Source organism: Cibotium barometz, chromosome 27 (assembly GCF_041138505.1).
Source record: "Cibotium barometz isolate CiBa-2024 chromosome 27, ASM4113850v1, whole genome shotgun sequence".
NCBI lineage: Eukaryota > Viridiplantae > Streptophyta > Polypodiopsida > Cyatheales > Cibotiaceae > Cibotium > Cibotium barometz.
Window position 1 is genome coordinate 10,764,949 of NC_141072.1, and position 18,386 is coordinate 10,783,334.

Here is an 18,386-nt window from a genome sequence, read left to right on the forward strand (position 1 = left end):
CTATGAGACCAGAGTGATACAATAATGTCCATGGCATATCTCATCATGGAACGAAAAATAAAATAGAAACAAAACAAAGCTATCTCACTAGTGATACAATAATGTCCATGGCATATCTCATAATGGAACGAAAAATAAAATAGAAACAAAACAAAGCTATCTCACTGGGGTGACACAAAACTGTCCATGGAATCTCATCATAGAATACCAGGAACATGGAACATGAGAGAGAGAGAGAGAGAGAGAGAGAGAGAGAGAGAGAGAATAGCATAACACAACCCATGAAATATGACCGTAAACATGACATAGAAAGAAAGGACGTCTGCAAGTGGCACATACTTTTAACAACGTGAAACATATTACAAGATGCATCGTTTGAAATTACCATGGCAAATTATGTGGAAAACCTAATTTCCTTTGTTTTAAATCTTAGACGGCCTAAGAGTTTGGGTGAAAGCTGACATGCTTAAAATAGGTTTTGTATTCAACTTGCACGGATCTAGGCCTTTTGCTTTCTCCTGCAGCCAGGAAATGTCTCTACACCGTAAATAAAGAAATATCTCTTTCCACCGTTACCAACGTGCCCCTTGCTGATGAGTTTCATGCTGATTGTCCTTGCCTCTCTCTCTCTCTCTCTCTCTCTCTCTCTCTCCATACAAATAGAAAGAAATTTCCTTTTTGTGGTGTGCGCTCCACATGGTTAACAATGCCCAGTTTAGGATGTAGCTTTTTGATTAGCAGGGAGGTACACTCCCTCTGTTGCAACCCATATATTATCAGCCGTTTTTTTACCAACGCCACATACCTGCATAAAGCCAAAAAAATGACGCGTTATCAAATACATAGGAAATTAAACCGCACTGCAAGGGCCATTGATAAAACATGCTATTCAACAGGCTAGCACCCCCAAAAATAAATAAATAAACAAAAATCTTAGCATGATCAACATTTTTATTATTTCAATACATCATGCTCTTAAACATTAAACATCTTCTATACCTCCTGTTGACCAGCTGCTATCCGAGAATATCTCTTGTCATGACTGTGAAGATAAGCTCCTGTTTCAACATGTTGGATTCTGACCTTTTGGTCCCTTGTCCATACTGTGTCCTTTCCTTCGATTTCCAACCTGAGGCAGGCCCAACATGAATGCAATCAAATTGAGTACCAAAACAAACCAATTTCACCGAATTGAAGTGAGTGCCTTGGAGCTCAAAGATGGTATGCATCTGGAACACATTATGTTTGTATGAGCACGATCAAAGACAAGGGCCTGAGTAAGTCTTCCTTACATCCAAAGATCTCCAGTATCACTCTCCTCTTCTCCACCAAAGCAACTAACCTGTCAAAAATGGGCATTCCACATCAGAGTGCAAGACAAAAAAGTTGCTACAACGATGCATGCAATTAAAATAGAGAACCACACCAGCAAATGGGCTTCACAAGTTGATACAAAAATTGTTCTATGGCTGTGACTATGTTTCATGGCATCAACTTTGGGACAAGAACACAATGCAAACACTCTAAGCTACATACAATGCGCTTCACAAAATTCCTGCTTTGATTTGTTTAAATAAACACTACAAATTATGTAAAGCTGCAAGCAACATACACGTGCTGAGCCAAAGCAGCCAAAATTAGAGTGGCACCCAATATCTGAAGGAAATATGCTACTTTGAATACGTGCTGCTAAACTAATACAATGTAAACAATAATGTCTTTGTAAAACATATGCATATCCATACACATGTGCACACATCCATATTTAAAACAGTATGTTGCATCCACAAGAAAGGCATAACTGAATAACCCATTACAACCATACATATTGATATGCATGCGAACTTACAAGCTACATACTTGTAAGCAGACTAGGCGACGGTGACGGGCAGCGTACCCAGGTGAGCTGCAAGGCGACGCAACCCACAGCTGCTACATGGACAGGGTCGTACCAGGCTCTGATACCAATTGTTGGTTTAGGGTGCAAGATCAAAAAGGATTATCTATGGTGGATGGAAGATGTCCATGTTGTGTGTGTGTGTGTAGAGAGAGAGAGAGAGAGAGAGAGAGAGAGAGAGAGAGAGAGAGATGTGACAAAGCTCAAAGGGGAGATTCCACGACTCAATCATGTGATTAGATTGATGTGTTAGAAGTGAAGTTCACTCACCAAGTACAATGCTTTTGTAGGCTTGCAACCTTATCTTTTTACCCATACAAATAACACACACTAATAAGCGTATGCCACATGCCACACTTATCTTATCCAGTCATAAGAGTGTGTACACACACTACTAGCACAATAATCCTTTTAGGCGCCGTTCATACAACACTGTTACGTGCACAGCACTAGGGTACACAGTGACACACTCGCATGATCATCACTGCAACACTTTGTTCAGAAGTAGTACCTTCTGTAGGAATATTTGTCGTACGCCATGACCCCATTGTGAGCCCTCAGTCCAGGGATAGTCAGGCACGAGCTACGTAGGTCAGTCTCCGACCCTTAGAGGTCAGTCAAGAGTCAATCCTATTAACTCACTTGGAGAATTCATCAGATAGTGCATGTAGAGTCAGCCCTAGAAGTAGGTATGTAGAGTCATCGGATAGTGCATGTAGAGTCAACCTTGGAAGTAGGTATGCATCAATAGCATTAAGTTTAAAGCATGACATTGCCTATGGACCAGCCCTTGGCTCTATCCAAGGGCTAATCACAGCCCTGGACAGTAGACCAGGCCAGCCGATAGGCAGCTGGGGCCAGTATGCTCTAGTCGGCCAGCATTTGCAGTAGGCCGACAGCCTAACTGTGTATGTGCAGCAGTTGGCCAGCTTAAGGGATCAGCAGCAGCCAGTAAAATGGCTAGAAAACATATCAGCGCTCAGCATTTAATGCTGATTAATAGCATTAAATGTTATTTTTCAGCATTATTTGTCCAATGGAAAACTGGCCGACAACGACCTGCTCCTAGAGGACATACAAAAGCATGTGCAGCAGTTCCCATAAATCATTCAGTAATTCAGCAAAGTGTACAACAGTTCAGAGTCCTAACCTCTTCAGCATTCAGCCAGCATATGTGCAGTCCTACACCTATCTCAACTTGAATCAGTGGCCCGAAGAGTCAGCCGACGTACGGTCTTCCTCATCCTTGCGTTGAGCATTCATATTGCTTGCAAGCATTGTATAACATTCTCCAAAGAATAATATAAGCAAATACTCCTGCTTGCAGGTGGGTGGGCCCTTCAGTGGGTATTTGGGACCCAACAAGGTGTCATCTACTTCACTCTCGCATTCTCTTCTCTCTATTCTCTGAATTGGACGCTAAAGATTCTCACCACATAAAGGTATAAAGAAGGCCCTATTGTGCATTACCATGATCAACCTTAGTGCATGTAACATTGGTATCATAGCATCAGGTTGGTGACCCAACTCGACTACCTAAAGAAATGAGAGCATCCTGTGGATAGTAATACTACGGTCGGAAAAAAACACCCAAGCCTCCACCATGTCGGGAGAGAAATCATATCAAGAAGAAAGCCAACAAGAAGTAATGGAGGCACAAAGCTTCCAACACGACACACCAATAGAAAGTACGCTTCCGCCAAGCACAAAAGAGCTCTTGAGAATAATGATGAAGCAAATAAATTCTCTGAAGATGCAGCTTGCCGTAGACAAAGAGAAGCCCAAAGAAGGCATCTCAGATCTGGCACATATCCTCGTTACTATGGAGGAACAAAGAAGAAAAGATGAAGATAGATGTGAAGAAGCAAAAAGAAAAGCGGAAGAACAAAAAGAATAGAGACGTGCGGAGGAACAACAAGATCAGGAAGCTACACGCAAATATGAGGAAGACCAATGCCGTCAAGAAATCGCCGACCAAGAGTTTCAACAAAGACTTGACTCGAAGGCTATGCAAATTGTTTTGTTTTTGTTTTTGAGCTGGGAGGTTGCAAAGGAATCACCCTCTACCACCATTTGCTCGGGGAAAAAACCCGTTACCACCATGTCGCCATGAGTCCTTTAAGAAGGCCATGAGCACTTCCTTGGACTACCCCCTTGGAAAGGAGGTGTGGGTCGGCATCTCAAGAAAGAGATAGTGCAGGCCTTGATCAAGGATCTCACCTGCTAAAAAAGCCCCTTAAACTCTTCTGTCAAGAAGATCACCCAGCGGGTTTCCGAAAAGGAATGCCATACCCATATGGAGGGCGTCGGCTCGAGGGAGGTGTCCCAAACAAAGCAATACCCGACGGTAGCCCGAATTCCACCAGATATCGAAAACGAGGCCATACCCAGCACCGTGACTACAACGGCTCGGGCTCAGACAACTCACGGGACAGCTCATTGTAGTACTTAGGTACGGCCACGCGAAGGAAAGCTGCAACGCATTGCGCATAGGCGATCCTCTGTTTCGGGCAAGGGACCACCCAGCCAGGTAGTCTCCTCCCGCGAGCCTCCCCTCCAAGGAGGATGGTTCCGATTTCGCAATCCGACAGGTTCCAGTCTAGCCCCCTGGCATGCATGATGGCGGGCTGTATTGCCTCCCTGGGGCCATCCAGTCCGGAGCACTGAATGAGGAGGTGGGTAAGAGAACTTTCGTTCTCATCCCCTTTACACACCGGGCACGTCCTAGGTGTGGATCGCATCACCTTATCCTTAAGACGTAGCCCGTCTACGCGAGCGAGAAGCAGAAGTTTTTCACCCGCCCCCCCCCCCGGGGTCCTCACCCAACACAGATTTAAATAAGTACTTACGGGAGAGATCAAAAGATTTCTCCTTATAGGACCTTAGGGAGGCACAACCATGTGAGTTTTCCCACAACTTCCAACTCTCCTCCCTCGCGGTTTGGACTGGCGCGCTGTTAATATACCTCTTTCCCCAGAAAAGAGTTCGCTTGCACCACGTCCACTTTTTGAACTGACTCCAATCCGGGATATGGTTCACCAAGTCTACGATCCAAGTTTGCAGTCCCGAGTACTTGGTGAAGCCCCTGACTCTCTGCCCTGCACAATAGGCAAAGACAGGGGGAAGCTTGAGCTCTCTATGCAGGGCCGACGCGGCAACAGAAGTTGATGTGGCAGACTTGCCCACTATCCACCGCATCCCCGTCGCGATTAAGCTCTCTATCGGATTGAGCTTGCACATATCGTGGGCCCCGTCCCCCCACTCCAGCCGCATCCATTTTCAGGAAGAGGGCTTCATGGGGAACCGTATCATAAGCCTTTTCAAAATCTATATAAGCCGCATAGGTGGGTTTACCGACCACCTTACGCCTCAAAATGATCTCCTTTAGGCAGACCACCTGGGCTATACATTCCTCCCTAGGGCGAAAGCCAGCTTGCACCTTAAGAAAGAAGTTTCGCGCTTCCAGACCCTCTCCGATTCTACCAATCAAAACTGAAGTTAGAACCGTGAACCATATCTCCGCAATCTTGCTGTCCTCAGAGTGAAGGACCCCATCACCATCGACTAAGGGTTGGACGGGTCCACCCCGCTTACCCCCCCCAATAATCGACTTCATGAGCTTCCACCATGAGAACCATTCCTTCCTTCGGGCCATGCAAATCCAACATCAACAGACAATGGCACAGATTCTGGAATCCCTCCCACAGCCGGCTCCGAATTCCTCGTCCTCCACCGCCCCTACCACCACCGTCATATGAGCCTCTCCAAATTTTAGTAAGTATGATGGTAAGTGTGATCATGCTGTTGTTACTCAATTTATTCATCAATTTGAAGCACATTTTTCTTTAGCTAAAATTACAGATCCACAAGACAAAGTACATGTCGCAACACCCCAACTCACTGGGGAAAGCTGTTACTTGGTGGCAGCATTGGTCACAACTTCACACCAACCCCATCACAGGCCAATTCCAATTTAATTGGATTGCCTTTGTGGCTGACCTCAAAGCCCGTTTTCTTCCACCACAATACATGACCAATCTTGAGGACGAGTTTTATAAACTCACTCAAGGTGGTTCCCCTGTTTTGACCTATTCCAACAAGGTCATTACAATGGCCCAACAGTTGGGCATATCGGAAGTAGATAAGCTCAAGTAGTTCATTCAAGGTTTACACACTAACATTACGTACCCGATGAGGAATTTTCACCATCAGACTTATGCATAGGCATTGACCCTCGGTCAAAATCAGGAACTGATGTTGAACGGAGGTAAGCCCAAGCAGGTACAGCCTACCCCTAAGCCCCAACAACAATCATCTACTCAAGGTAAGGGGTCTCAAAACATCAAAGAACAAAAGGACCAAACGAAAAATTCTCAAGGTCAATCGGGGCAATAAGAAGGCTTCTACGCCCAAGAAGACTCCCACTAAGGACATCACTGGAGGTTATCTCCAACCGGATGAACAAAGACGGCATAGGACGGAGAACCGGTGTTTCTTCTGTCACATTGTGGGACACGGGAAGCAAGATTGCACTAATTTGTACGCTGAAAAGTCTACTAAGGCATTCACTTCCACAGTAGCAATCAAAGCAGCCCCATCCACACCTCCACCATCAGCCTCTAATGCCATTTAGCTTTTGCCCGCTTTGAATTCAATGCCACCAGTGGTATTTGATGATAAGCAGGAGGGTGAGGCTGAGGGACAGACAAAGGCTCTCATCCGTGCCTATGGCATTGCAAGGGGACAACAATTCATTGTCTTCTTTAACATGGGCAATTCTGAGGATGCCATCTCTCCGCAGTTCGGAAATAAGATGCAATGTACCTTGCTTTCTTATCATCTAGATGTGTACGGTTTTACCCCTGGTCTACATACACACATTTCTCATAAAGCTCAGCAGTTTGAGTTTCAGGTTCAGCGGGCAACATTCTAGCGGGATTTCACTGTCTCCCCTCTTTTAGGGTGTGACATGATCCTCGGGACCCAGTGGTTTAGACAGTATGCACCCATTCTTGATTGAAGGCAAAACACTTCCACTATCATTGAAGGTTTTCCTGAGCCCATAATGATTCACGGGGATCGGAGCATTCTTGGAATTCCACTCATTTCGCACATTCAAGCCCAACGAGCCATTAGAAAATAAGTATAGTGTGCGTTACTTTATGTCCGCTCTCAATCTAATGCAGTTCAAATAGCACCCGCACTAGAGCACCAATGGTTGGTCTTTTGTCTCACATCATGCTACGTGATGATCTCCCACCCAATCTCCCACCCAGAAGACTTGAGGACCATTGCATAGAGTTGGTTCCTGGTTCAGAGCCTCCTAGCAAGTTTCCCTACTGCCTTTCCAAGGCATTGGAGAGCGAACTAGAGCAACAATTAGCCTGGCTACTCAGGTTTGGATTTATCCGACTGTCATCCTCCCCTTTTGCCACTCCCATTCTGCTTGTCCAAAAGAAGGATAAGTCTGCACGCGCTTGTGTGGATTACAGGGCGCTCAATAAGCTAGTAGTTAAGAATAGATTCCCCATGCCCAGAATAGAGTACATCCTAGAACGACTCAATGGTGCAAAATTTTTCTCTAAGATAGATCTTAAGAGTGGCTACCATCAGGTTCGGATCTTCGAGGCCGACATTCCAAAAACCGCCTTTAGGACCGCGCATGGCCACTACGAATTTGTGGTGATGCCCTTTGGACTCATCAACGCACCAGCGACGTTCAACAAAATGATGTCTAGGGTTATTTGAAATCTCATCGGCGAATGCATCTTCATCTTCTTAGATGACATTCTTATCTTCTCAGGGACTGCAGAGCAGCATGAGCGAGATGTGGCATAGGTTTTGCAACTCTTGCAGGACAATAAGTTGTTTATTAATGCCAAGAAGAGTGAGTTTGGAGTACTGGAAATCCATTACCTAGGATATTGTCGGAATGCACAACGGAAAATGAGAGAACTGCTGTGAGAAAGAAAATGCAAAAGTGTGTAGAGAGAGAGAGAGAGAGAGAGAGAGAGAGAGAGAGAGAGAGAGAGAAGCTATATAAACTCTACTATATACACAAGATCCTATAGAAAAACTTGGTGTGGGGGGGCAACCAGCATATATACTATCTAGGGCATGCAGTCAGCCAATATAGCAACTGGGCCGACAGCCCTCAGATATGCCCACGATTGAGAAAAACCCCCCAGTCAGCCAGCAGTATATCAGTCAACCAAGACAAAAACTAGAGTCGGCTAGCACAGAGACAATCGGCCAGAACCAGACAGCCCCACGACAAAAAAACAGGGAAGAACATGGAAAAAAAGGGAAAAAATGGAGAGAACTCTTGGGCGGGCACACCCACAATAGAGGCCCTCACTGAGTGATATGGTACAGACAGGAGATGAGTGCTAACACCCCCTCTTAGCTCCTAGATTTGGAACCAACCCCAATGAGCTGGAGTGCTTCCGGAGCATCACCTGAGGTAGAGACTTCGTGAAGAGGTCTGCCACATTGTCCTCCGTCAAACAAAACTCTAGCAAGATGTCATCAGCCAAAATCTTCTCACAAACAATGTGACTCTGGATGACCGTTCCTCCTGTGGAAACCCAATCTCGGCAAGTAACCTCCGTAGCCACACATCCTCGCAAGCAGCACCACAAGCAGCCTCGTACTTTGCCTCTGTAGAAGACAAAGCAATAGTTGGCTGCCTCTTGCTGCTCCAAGAAATAGCTCCTGAGCCAAGGGTAAAATCCGTACCTGATGTAGATCTCCTCGTGTCTAGATCTCCTTCCCAATCTGAGTCACTCCAACCTTGGAGTTTGACTTGTTCCATCGCTCCCTCTCTAGTGTCATAGAAGAGTCCAAGATCCTTCGTACCCTGCAGATACCGCAAGATCCACAATCCCGTGTCCCAATGAGTCTTCAAAGGTGTCTCTTCATGAACAAGCTCAATAGCCCCACTGGAAAGCTCAAGTCTAATCTAGTGTTCAGCAACCAAATCAATGAACCAACAAGCTTCCGATACAAGGAGGCATCAACCTGCTCGCAAGGATCATTAACTGTAAGTTTGGTGTTCGGATCCATCGGTGAAGAAATAGGCTTGCAGTTCTCCATCCCAAAGGTCTGCGACAACTCATGAACATACTGCTGCTGAGAAACAAGGAACCCCCTCTGGGTCTGCCAAATCTCCAATCCCAAAAAGAAATGGAGTAAGCCTAAGTCGGTCATCTCAAACTCCTTTGACAAGGCAGCCTTCGTCACAACTATGTGCTCCACATGACCGCCAGTGAGAATGAGATCATCCACATAAAGGATAATCAACGTGACCATATTGCGTTCTCGAAAGAGTACCATCACTGGCAGTAGCCATGCATGATATCTCCTTACTATTTGCATGTCACCTTGAGGCTTGGACTCTGGACTTGGGTTGTTTCTTTTATCTAGGCCGTGGGCCACATTTTGTGCTTTTTGTCACTTATGTCATGTATGATGTCACATGTGGGCTAATTTATTTTGACTTGTGAGATCTGTTCAGTGTTAGTATCTAGCCATGCAAATTGTGTGGTGCACTAATTTGGTTATATAAATGAGCATTGTATGTTAAGATTTATTGTCATTTCTAGGAATTATCTAGGTCCTTCCCTGTTTCCGTTCCCCCTCGTTCCCATTCCCCCTTTTTCCCGTTCCCGTTCTGTTGCTACTATGTCTGCAACTGATCTCTGAAAACCTGTCCGTAGAGAGAAGGAATCAATCTTCTGATTCCAAGCCCTTGGAGCCTGCTTAAGACCATACAACTTACAAGGCCTTCCGTAACCTGTAAACCATCCCCTTTGATCTCGGAACCTCAAAGCTTGGAGGTTGCTCAACATACACCTCCTCCAGCAAGTCACCATTAAGGAACGCAAATTTTACATCCATCTGATACACCGGCCACCGTTGAGAAGAGGCAAGGACAAGAATTGTCCGAATCGTGGTCATCCTTGCTGTCGATGCAAAGGTATCCTCATAGTCGATGCCATGCCGCTGAGCATAGCCATTAGCAACAAATCTGGCCTTGTGCTTGTCCACCAACCCATCAGACGTATACTTGGTCTTATAGACCCACTTGACACCAATGACAGACCGTTTTGACGGCCTCGTAACCAACTCCCAAGTGTTATTCTTCTCAGTGGCTTCCAGTTCCACTTGCATGGCTTTCCTCCAAGTCTCCTGGGAAAGAGCTTCCTTAATGGAAGTGGGCTCTTTGTCCCGAATGATACGAGACATCAAAGCATAGTTCACCTGTAAAACAGCTCCTCTGATTGACTTTTATCACGAACTCTGTGCGATCTTCGAGGTCCATGCTCTGTGGTCCACTCGGAGGGATACTCCTAACACCTGACTCCCGAATGGTGTCTAACAACCACTTTGGTACTCAAACAGAACGCGGAGCCTCCTGCTATTGCTAGGCCTCATCTCCAGTCTCGGGCTCAACCTCTACAACTAACTAAGGCTGTCTAGCTGGAACAATAACCTAGGAGTCATCCTCAGATTCATTTGGTTCTCCAAGAAGTGGTGGCTCATGAACAGTGGAAGTTGGAACATGCTCATCAAAGACAACATCCTTGCTGACAACAACCTCGTTCTGCTCTGGGTCATATAACATGTAGCCTTTGGAAAGAGAGTTATATCCCACAAATACAATTCTGGGACTTCGAGTCAAGCTTCCCCCTCTGCTTCTTTGGAATGTGAACATAGGCATACACGGAAATAGGAGACATCTGGTTTCCTGCCAAAATAAGCATTTTTGGTACTGAAGTCGTCGGAGATCGGTTGAGGATATGGTCAGCCGGAGCCATAGCCTCTCCCAAAGTGGACAAGAAAGATCACGATGCTCCAGCATTGTCCTTGCCATCTCCACCACATTCCGATTCTTTCGCTCAACCACTCCATTCTCTGAAGGCGAACCTGTATTGTCCAGCTCACTTGATGTGATGTTCTACACAAAACCGCACAAAAGCATTAGAAGAGAACTCCCCTCCTTTGTCAGCCCGAAGATTCTTCCCCAACAATCCAGACTCCTCCACCATAACATGCCACTCCTTAAACCGAGCAAAGGCTTGGTCCTTCTAGGAAAGAAAATAAACCCATGTAAACTTGCTACTATCATCCACAAGCACCATAAAATACAAAGAACCTCCCAAGGATGGGGTCTACATAGGTCCACACAAGTCAGTGTGTACCAACTCCAAAGGTTTTGAAGCCCGCCTAGTAGCCTACTTCGGAAAAGATTCCATGTGCTGCTTACCACGAATTTACCACGAATGCAAGAACTACAGTGTCCCTGCCTGTTGCCAACATCTGGCAAGCCATCCACCATCTGGTCCCGGAAAGTCCACTGCAGCGCATCCACATTCAAGTGGCCAAAACGGAAACGCCACAAATCACCGAGCTGAGTACCTGTCAGAGAAGAGAGTGCTAAGAGTTTGTAAATCCCATTTTCCACTCCGCCTTCCCAAACAACCTAGCCTGTTGCTTTGTCCCGGAGAGTAACAAAATGCTCATCAAACTCCACCCGGATGCTAGCCTTGCAAACCTCATGCACTGACAAAAGATGAAAACCAAGAGCTGGGACATAAAGAACCCGGGAGGAATGTTTCTCCCCTTTGCCATCAGGAATAATCTCCATCATGCCCTCACTGTGAATTGGGATAGTGAAATTGTCACCAATGAAGATGCGACTTGTTTGTCGTCAAAGATCCTGTAATAACTCTCGGGAAGGAGTCATGTGCTTGGAAGCACCACTATCGAGAATCCACTCCCAAGTATCCCTGGCAGTGAGACCAACTGCCTCCCTTCTTGAAGAAGATGAAGCATCTAGGTCCATAATCTCCAAGTGCACAAAAGCTGAAGTCTTTGCAGCGCTGCAGAGCTGAAGAATCAGCACTCTTCTCAGTACTCCACCGAGGACACTTCCTCCAATAGTGACCCTTCTGGCCACAATGGTTATAGGTCCGCTCGGCCTTCAAAGCATCACGCTCTGAGTTGGACTTCTTCTCAGAAAACTTCTCGGATGAAGACATCCCTTTGCCCTTATTGTTGTGTTGTTGTGGCCTTTCGACCGCTGGCCAATCAAGGCCTCAGAACCTCCGCCCTGTGGAGGGTTCGTAAAACGCTCTTCCTAGTCCAAAACCATAGGCACAAGCTCCTCCCATGTGATGGTGTTGAGCCTCCCACTGGTGATCAAAGAGGAATAGAAAGCTAAATACTGTTAGGCCAGTGATGGCCATATCCTCTGAAGATATCTCCTTCCCAGCTTGAAGAACCTCCTATTGAAGAACCTGGAGTTTGTTGATGTGCTCCCGCATCGTCGAAGACTTTGCAGGATTCATCACTCGCATCTGCACTTCCAAGGAAATCCGCTTCATGAGTGATACCCTGTTATACAAAGAAGCCAAGTGTTGCCAAATCCCTCGGGATAGCATCATGTGTTTAATATGATTAATCACCTGGGGTGTGCAATTAAGGAAGATGAAAGAACGCTAAAGAGGCACTGACACGATCCCATTAATTGTCTCGTTCTTTTCTAGTAGAGGGTAAAAGCTCCCCGTCCTCCAACTCTGGCCATGGAACACCAACCACAATGAAATCAGCCAAGTCATAAGACTCCAAGATAGACTCCATCATTACCTTCCAGATGCCATAGTTGGTCCTATCCAAGTGTCGATCCACCGGGACTGTGGGAAGAGTGGGGATCTTCACATGCTTCTCAACCATCTCGAGCAAAAGGGTTCACAAGGTCTTGTGAAGGGAGGGTGGGTGGGAAAAAAAATGAAGAAGAGGATGCAAACACTATGTAAGATGGTTGTCCAACAATGATGGCCGCCTTCTACCCGTTCTCCAAGTCTCGAACGGCCCAAGAATTCTCCGATCAGCACCAAAAATCAGCAAACCCTCAAGCTCTCACTGTCTCCAAGCTTCAAGCCACCTGGGGCTCTAATACCATGTCGAAATGCACAGCGGAAAATGAGATAACTGCTGTGAGAAAGAAAACGCAGAAGTGTAGAGAGAGAGAAGCTGTAAAAACTTGTTATATACACAAGATCCAGTACAAAAACCTGGTGTGGGGAGGCAGCCAGCATATATACTATCTAGGGCATGCAGTCGGCCAGTAGCAACTAGGCCAACAACCCTCAGATATGCCGACTGAGAAAAACCCAGTCGGACAACACTATATCAGTCGGCCAAGACAAAAACTAGAGTTAGCCAGCACAGAGACAAGTCGGCCAGAACCAGACAACCCTACGACCAAAAAGCAGGGAAGAACATGGAAAAAATGGGGAAAAATGGACAAAACTCCCAGACGGGCAACCCACAACAAAGGCCCTCACTGAGTGATATGGTACAGACAGAAGATGACTCCTAACAGATACATCATCAATTCACTAGATATTAGCCTCAACCCTGAAAAGGCACAGGCCATTCTCAATTGAGATGTTCCCACTACAACCCAAGAAATCCGCTCATTTGTGGGTCTTTGTCAGGCCTATAGCACACACATGGACAAGTTTTTTGACCTTGCAACACCTCTCACCGACTTGCTCAAGGACGTGAAGACTCGTCGTCAGAAAGTGTCCGTCATGGGCAAGGCCATAGAGGCATTCCAGGCAATGAAGAAAGTTGCCTCCGAGTCACCAGTTTTGAAGATGGCGTCAGGGGATGATCCTTTTGAGGTGATTATCGATGTCAGTAACCTTGCCATTGGAGCTGTTTTACAGCAAGATGGTAGGCCAGTGGCTTATTATAGCTGCAAGCCTGCAAGTTGAATAACGCCAAAAAGAATTATTCAGTGTATGACAAAGAGCTTTTGGGGGTGATAACCGCTCTTAAACATTGAAAGTATTCCCTGTACAGGAGGGACTTCACAATTAAGATAGATCACTAGACACTTAAATGGTTTGCCACGGACTATCACATTAGATAGAGATCCAAAATTCACGTCCCATTTTTGAAGATCATTGTTTGCCTACTTTGAGACTAAGTTGTGGCTATCCAATGCATTCCATCCACAAACAGATGGCCAAACAAAAATATATAATCAATTGGCCTTTGACGTTCTCAAATCAGCATTTGGTCGTTGGTTCTCATCTCTTTAGACGAGACAGGTGTCACCATCTTTTGAGGCCAATAAAACCACCGAGACATTCTCACAAAAATCATGGAGTCAATTAAGGAGCACCTTGCCAAAGCTCAAGAAGTATATAACCGACAAGCCAACAAATCTAGACGAGATGTCAACTTTAAGGAAGGGGATTGGGTATATCTCCGCATCACAAAACAACGGCTAAAGCAAGTGGGCAAGCTTTGCCCAAACTTTCATTCCGAAGTTTCGACCCATTTCTAGTCATTCAGAAGTTAAGTGATGTCTCTTTAAAGTTAAAGTTGCCGGAAAGTTGAACTATGCACAATGTCTTTCATGTTTCTTCGTCCAGCATTGCAAGATATATCAGAAGAGCAACAATATGATCAACGAAGTTGAAGTCATAGAGCCAAAGCAAATTCTCCTCCACAGATGGAAGCATGGACCCGGTCGAAGAATACGATAGTTTTACACGAAGTTTAAAGACCGAGGAACCCATGAAGCAATATGGCTCGGGAGTTCTTTCAAGAGTATCCCCAGTTGTTCGCGGACTACTTGGAAGCCCTGAACCTGGTGCCAAGTTAAGCAGGAGGGAATGTCTCGTGCACCCTGGGATACATAGTGACACATTGGCATCATCATCAGTGCAACATTTCCTACAGAAGTAGTACCTTCTATAGGAATATTGGTCATTTGTCGTGACACCATTGTGAGCCCTCAGTGCAAGGACAGTCAGGCACGAGCTACGTAGGTCAGTCTCCAAGCCAGGTCAGTCAAGAGTTAGTCCTCTTAACCCACTTGGAGAATTCATCAGGCAGTGCATGTAGAGTCAACCCTAGAAGTAGGTATGCATCAGTAGCATTAAGTTTATTAAGTTTAAAGCATGGCATTGCCTATGGGCCAGCCCTTGGCTTGGCCAGCTAGGACCAATATGCTCCACTCAGCCAGCATTTGCAACAAGCCGACAACCTAAGTGTGTATGTGCAGCAATCGGCCAGCTTAAGGGATCAGCAGCAACCAATAAAATGGCTAGAAAACGTGAACATATCTGCACTCAGCATTTAATGCTAATTAATAGCATTAAATGTTATTTTTCAGCATTATTTGTCCAACAGGGAACTGGCCGACAGCATCAGCTGCCTAACCTGCTCCTGGAGGACATATAAAAGCATACCCCATAAATCATTCAGTAATTCAACAAAGTGTACAGCAGTTCAGCATCCTATTCTCTCCAAGCTAACAAGGAAGAACCTTTTCAGCATTCAGCCAGCATATGTGCAATCCTACACCTATCTCGACTTGCATCAGTGGCCCGAAGAGTCTTTAGCAGAGCCTTGGATTGGTGAATACTCAGCCGACGTACGATCTTCCTCATCCTTGCGTTGGGCATTTATATTGCTTGTTTACTCAAGCATTGTACAACATTCTCCAAAGAATAATATAAGCAAATACTCCTCCTTACAGGGGGGGAGGGACCTTCAATAAGGTGTCATCTACTTAACTCTGTCATTCTCTTCTCTATCTATTCTCTGAATTGGATGCTAAAGATTCTGTAACATGCAACGGAAGTATTCGCAATCAAGGATCCTGTCACAAGTCTCACACTGCCTTCTGTATCCTAAGTTTCGCGAGTTTAGCAATCCACTTTTATGACTTCAAACTTTAAGAGATTTAGAGAGAGAGAGAGAGAGAGAGAGAGAGAGAGAGAGAGAGAGATAGAAACTCTACACCGTATGGGGTCCCGAATTACCCACTGAAGGGCTCCCTATCCTGTTACCAGAATAGTATTTGCTTTATTACTTTGAAGAAACTGACTTTGGACTGACAATAAGCCAAACGCAAGATCTCGGAGGACCAAGAGTCGGGCTGAATTGTAAACGGCTGTAGAAGCACCGACCAATCTCGAGCCTATGCACTCTTCCCAATGGAATGAGGGAAGGCTACGAATCTGAAGCTGAGGTAGGGGAGCCCGTTTGGGATTGTTTCTAGGCTGTGAATGAATGCTGAGTTTTACCTTCACCAAAGTGCTATAACAAAACGATGAAGACAGGTATGCTGAAAACTGTTCCTATGCAAAAAACGCAAGGTATTCTGAAGGGCTGAATGCTGTAGATGCTGCGTTTTGATGAAGAATGGCTGAATGCTCATGCGTTGATGCTCCTAGATGCTGGAGATGAATGCTTCAATCGCTTATACTCCTTGTGCTGAAGGCTCCAACATTGAAGGCTTGATTGCTGAATTATGAGATAATGATATGAATGGTGCAATGCTGAACTATTTATATGCACAACATGAGCAAGTCTGCTGGCTGAAACTGGCCGACTCCTTCATGTCCTCCCAATAAATGCATAAAGGTGATAATAATATGGAAAAATGCTGAATAAATACTACAAAATGTGGGAAAAATACCAGATAAAGTTCTGATGCTTCTGCAATGGTCTAGATGGCCTACATACCATAGTAACATGGGACGGGGAACGGGGACGGGGACGAGGAACGGCAAAAGGCAGGAAACGAGGACGGGGGGACGGGGACGGGGACGGCATATGGAATATGCAATTTATTGACTACAAAGCACACTAAATAAAATAACATTTATGTTTTTACACTTTGAACATTCAAGGCATCACTTTAAATGTGCAATACGTGGCGCAAACACCGAACAGGCGCTAATAAGACTTAAGTACACCGACAAAGTTCAAACCAATATATAAGCATGGAATGATGATCACTATCAAATAACAAAAGACTAGTGTCTACAATGCACATAAAGTGCTCAAAAGTAAAAACAATGAAACATAGCTAAATGATAAATCATAGAGCCTGCAATGCTCAATCGGAGGCTGGAGCGTGAGAAGTACTGACATTATGATCATGGTTGCCTACATGACCAGTCTGAAAGGTAGTGGCATCATCCACTGGGCTCTGTTGTGTCTCCACCTGCTCATTTCTCTCCTCCATCTCCATCTCCCACTGAGTAAAGGGATCTGCCTTTGCAATCGCACCCTTGTAAAGCATTCGCAAGTTTGCGCTTACAAAAACAAGATCATTGGCCTTTTCTGAAAATGTGCAAGAAATGGGTGCTGAAATGTGCATTAGGATCACACGTGAGAGAGAGAAGGAAGAGAGAGAGAAATGTGAGAATGGAGGGGGCGCGGTGAATCCCACGATCAGCCCCCTTTATTCATGTTAATAAAATTAAAAATATACATGTCCTTTGGTTACATCATTATTTGTACCTTAATGTTTGGTACATACTTTGTTCATCATCTAAATAAATGTCTTTGTGCACAATTGTGCACCTAGATTGATTTCATTATTTCTAACACTCCCCCTTAATGATCAATCTATTTTCTTTTACATTCATCATATTTCTAAATCTTTCCAACTTATCTCTAGACAATGCTTTAGTAAGCATGTCTGCTGCTTGATCTTCAGTAGAGCAATAAACAAGCTCTATCTCCTTTGCTTGCATCTTCTCACGAACAAAATGATAATGGATTTCAATATGCTTTGTCCTTGCATGGAATACTGGATTCTTGGCAATCTGAATACAGCTTTGATTATCACAATAAATCACTGTTGCATTTGCCTGTACATGATGTATTTCAGCCAATAAAGATCTCAGCCATACTGCTTCACAAACGGCACTCTTTGCTGCAATATATTCAGCTTCTGTTGAGGATAAAGCAACCGTCGGCTGCTTCTTACTTTTCCATGAAATAACTCTGGAACCAAGTGAGAAACAAAATCCTGAAGTAGATCTTCTGTCATCAATACTGCTGGCCCAATCAGCATCACAATAACCAGCCAGCAATACATCACAAGATGCAACATATTCGAGACCATAATTATAAGTACTCTTCATATATCTCAATAACCGCTTTGCTGCCTTCATGTGGCTTTCCTTTGGATCAGCCATATACTGACTTAGAGCACTCACAGCATATGAAATATCTAGCCTCATGATAGTAGCATAAATAAGACTGCCAGTCAGCTTTCTATAACCTGTGCCATCCACTTTCTTTTCATCTCCACGTGAGGTTAGCTTTTCATTCAATTCCATGGGGGTATGCATTACTTTTGAATCTGCCATTTCAAATTTTTCAAGTACATCTTTCACATACTTGGATTGGGTAAGGAACATACTATTTTCCTGCCTCCAAACTTCAATACCAAGACAGTAATGAAGCTGTCCCAAATCCTTCATGTCAAATTCAATTGACAAACTCCTCTTTATGCGCTCAATCACTAAGGCACTGCTTCCTGTGATTACCAAATCATCCACATAGACAATAATCAACAATAAATCTGCATTTTCATGAAAGATATACAAGTTGGAGTCATTCTTACTCCTCATAAAGCCATTCTTTGTAAGATACTCATCAA

At 44.8% G+C, this 18,386-nt stretch overlaps 1 protein-coding gene across 1 annotated transcript in view; it reads right to left on the minus strand.

Annotated features, from left to right (window-relative positions):
* Positions 1 to 321: 321 nt before the first annotated feature.
* The window catches only part of LOC147623071 (uncharacterized), a 72,406-nt gene continuing 54,341 nt past the window's right edge, over positions 322 to 18,386 (minus strand). The window contains exons 5-7 of the mRNA XM_086821727.1: positions 1,293 to 1,342; positions 1,000 to 1,129; positions 322 to 805 (exon numbers count right to left, since the gene is read on the minus strand). Of these exons, the coding sequence (XP_086677853.1) occupies positions 716 to 805; positions 1,000 to 1,129; positions 1,293 to 1,342 (270 nt within the window). The 3' untranslated portion in view covers positions 322 to 715. The remainder of the gene's footprint in view (positions 806 to 999; positions 1,130 to 1,292; positions 1,343 to 18,386) is intronic.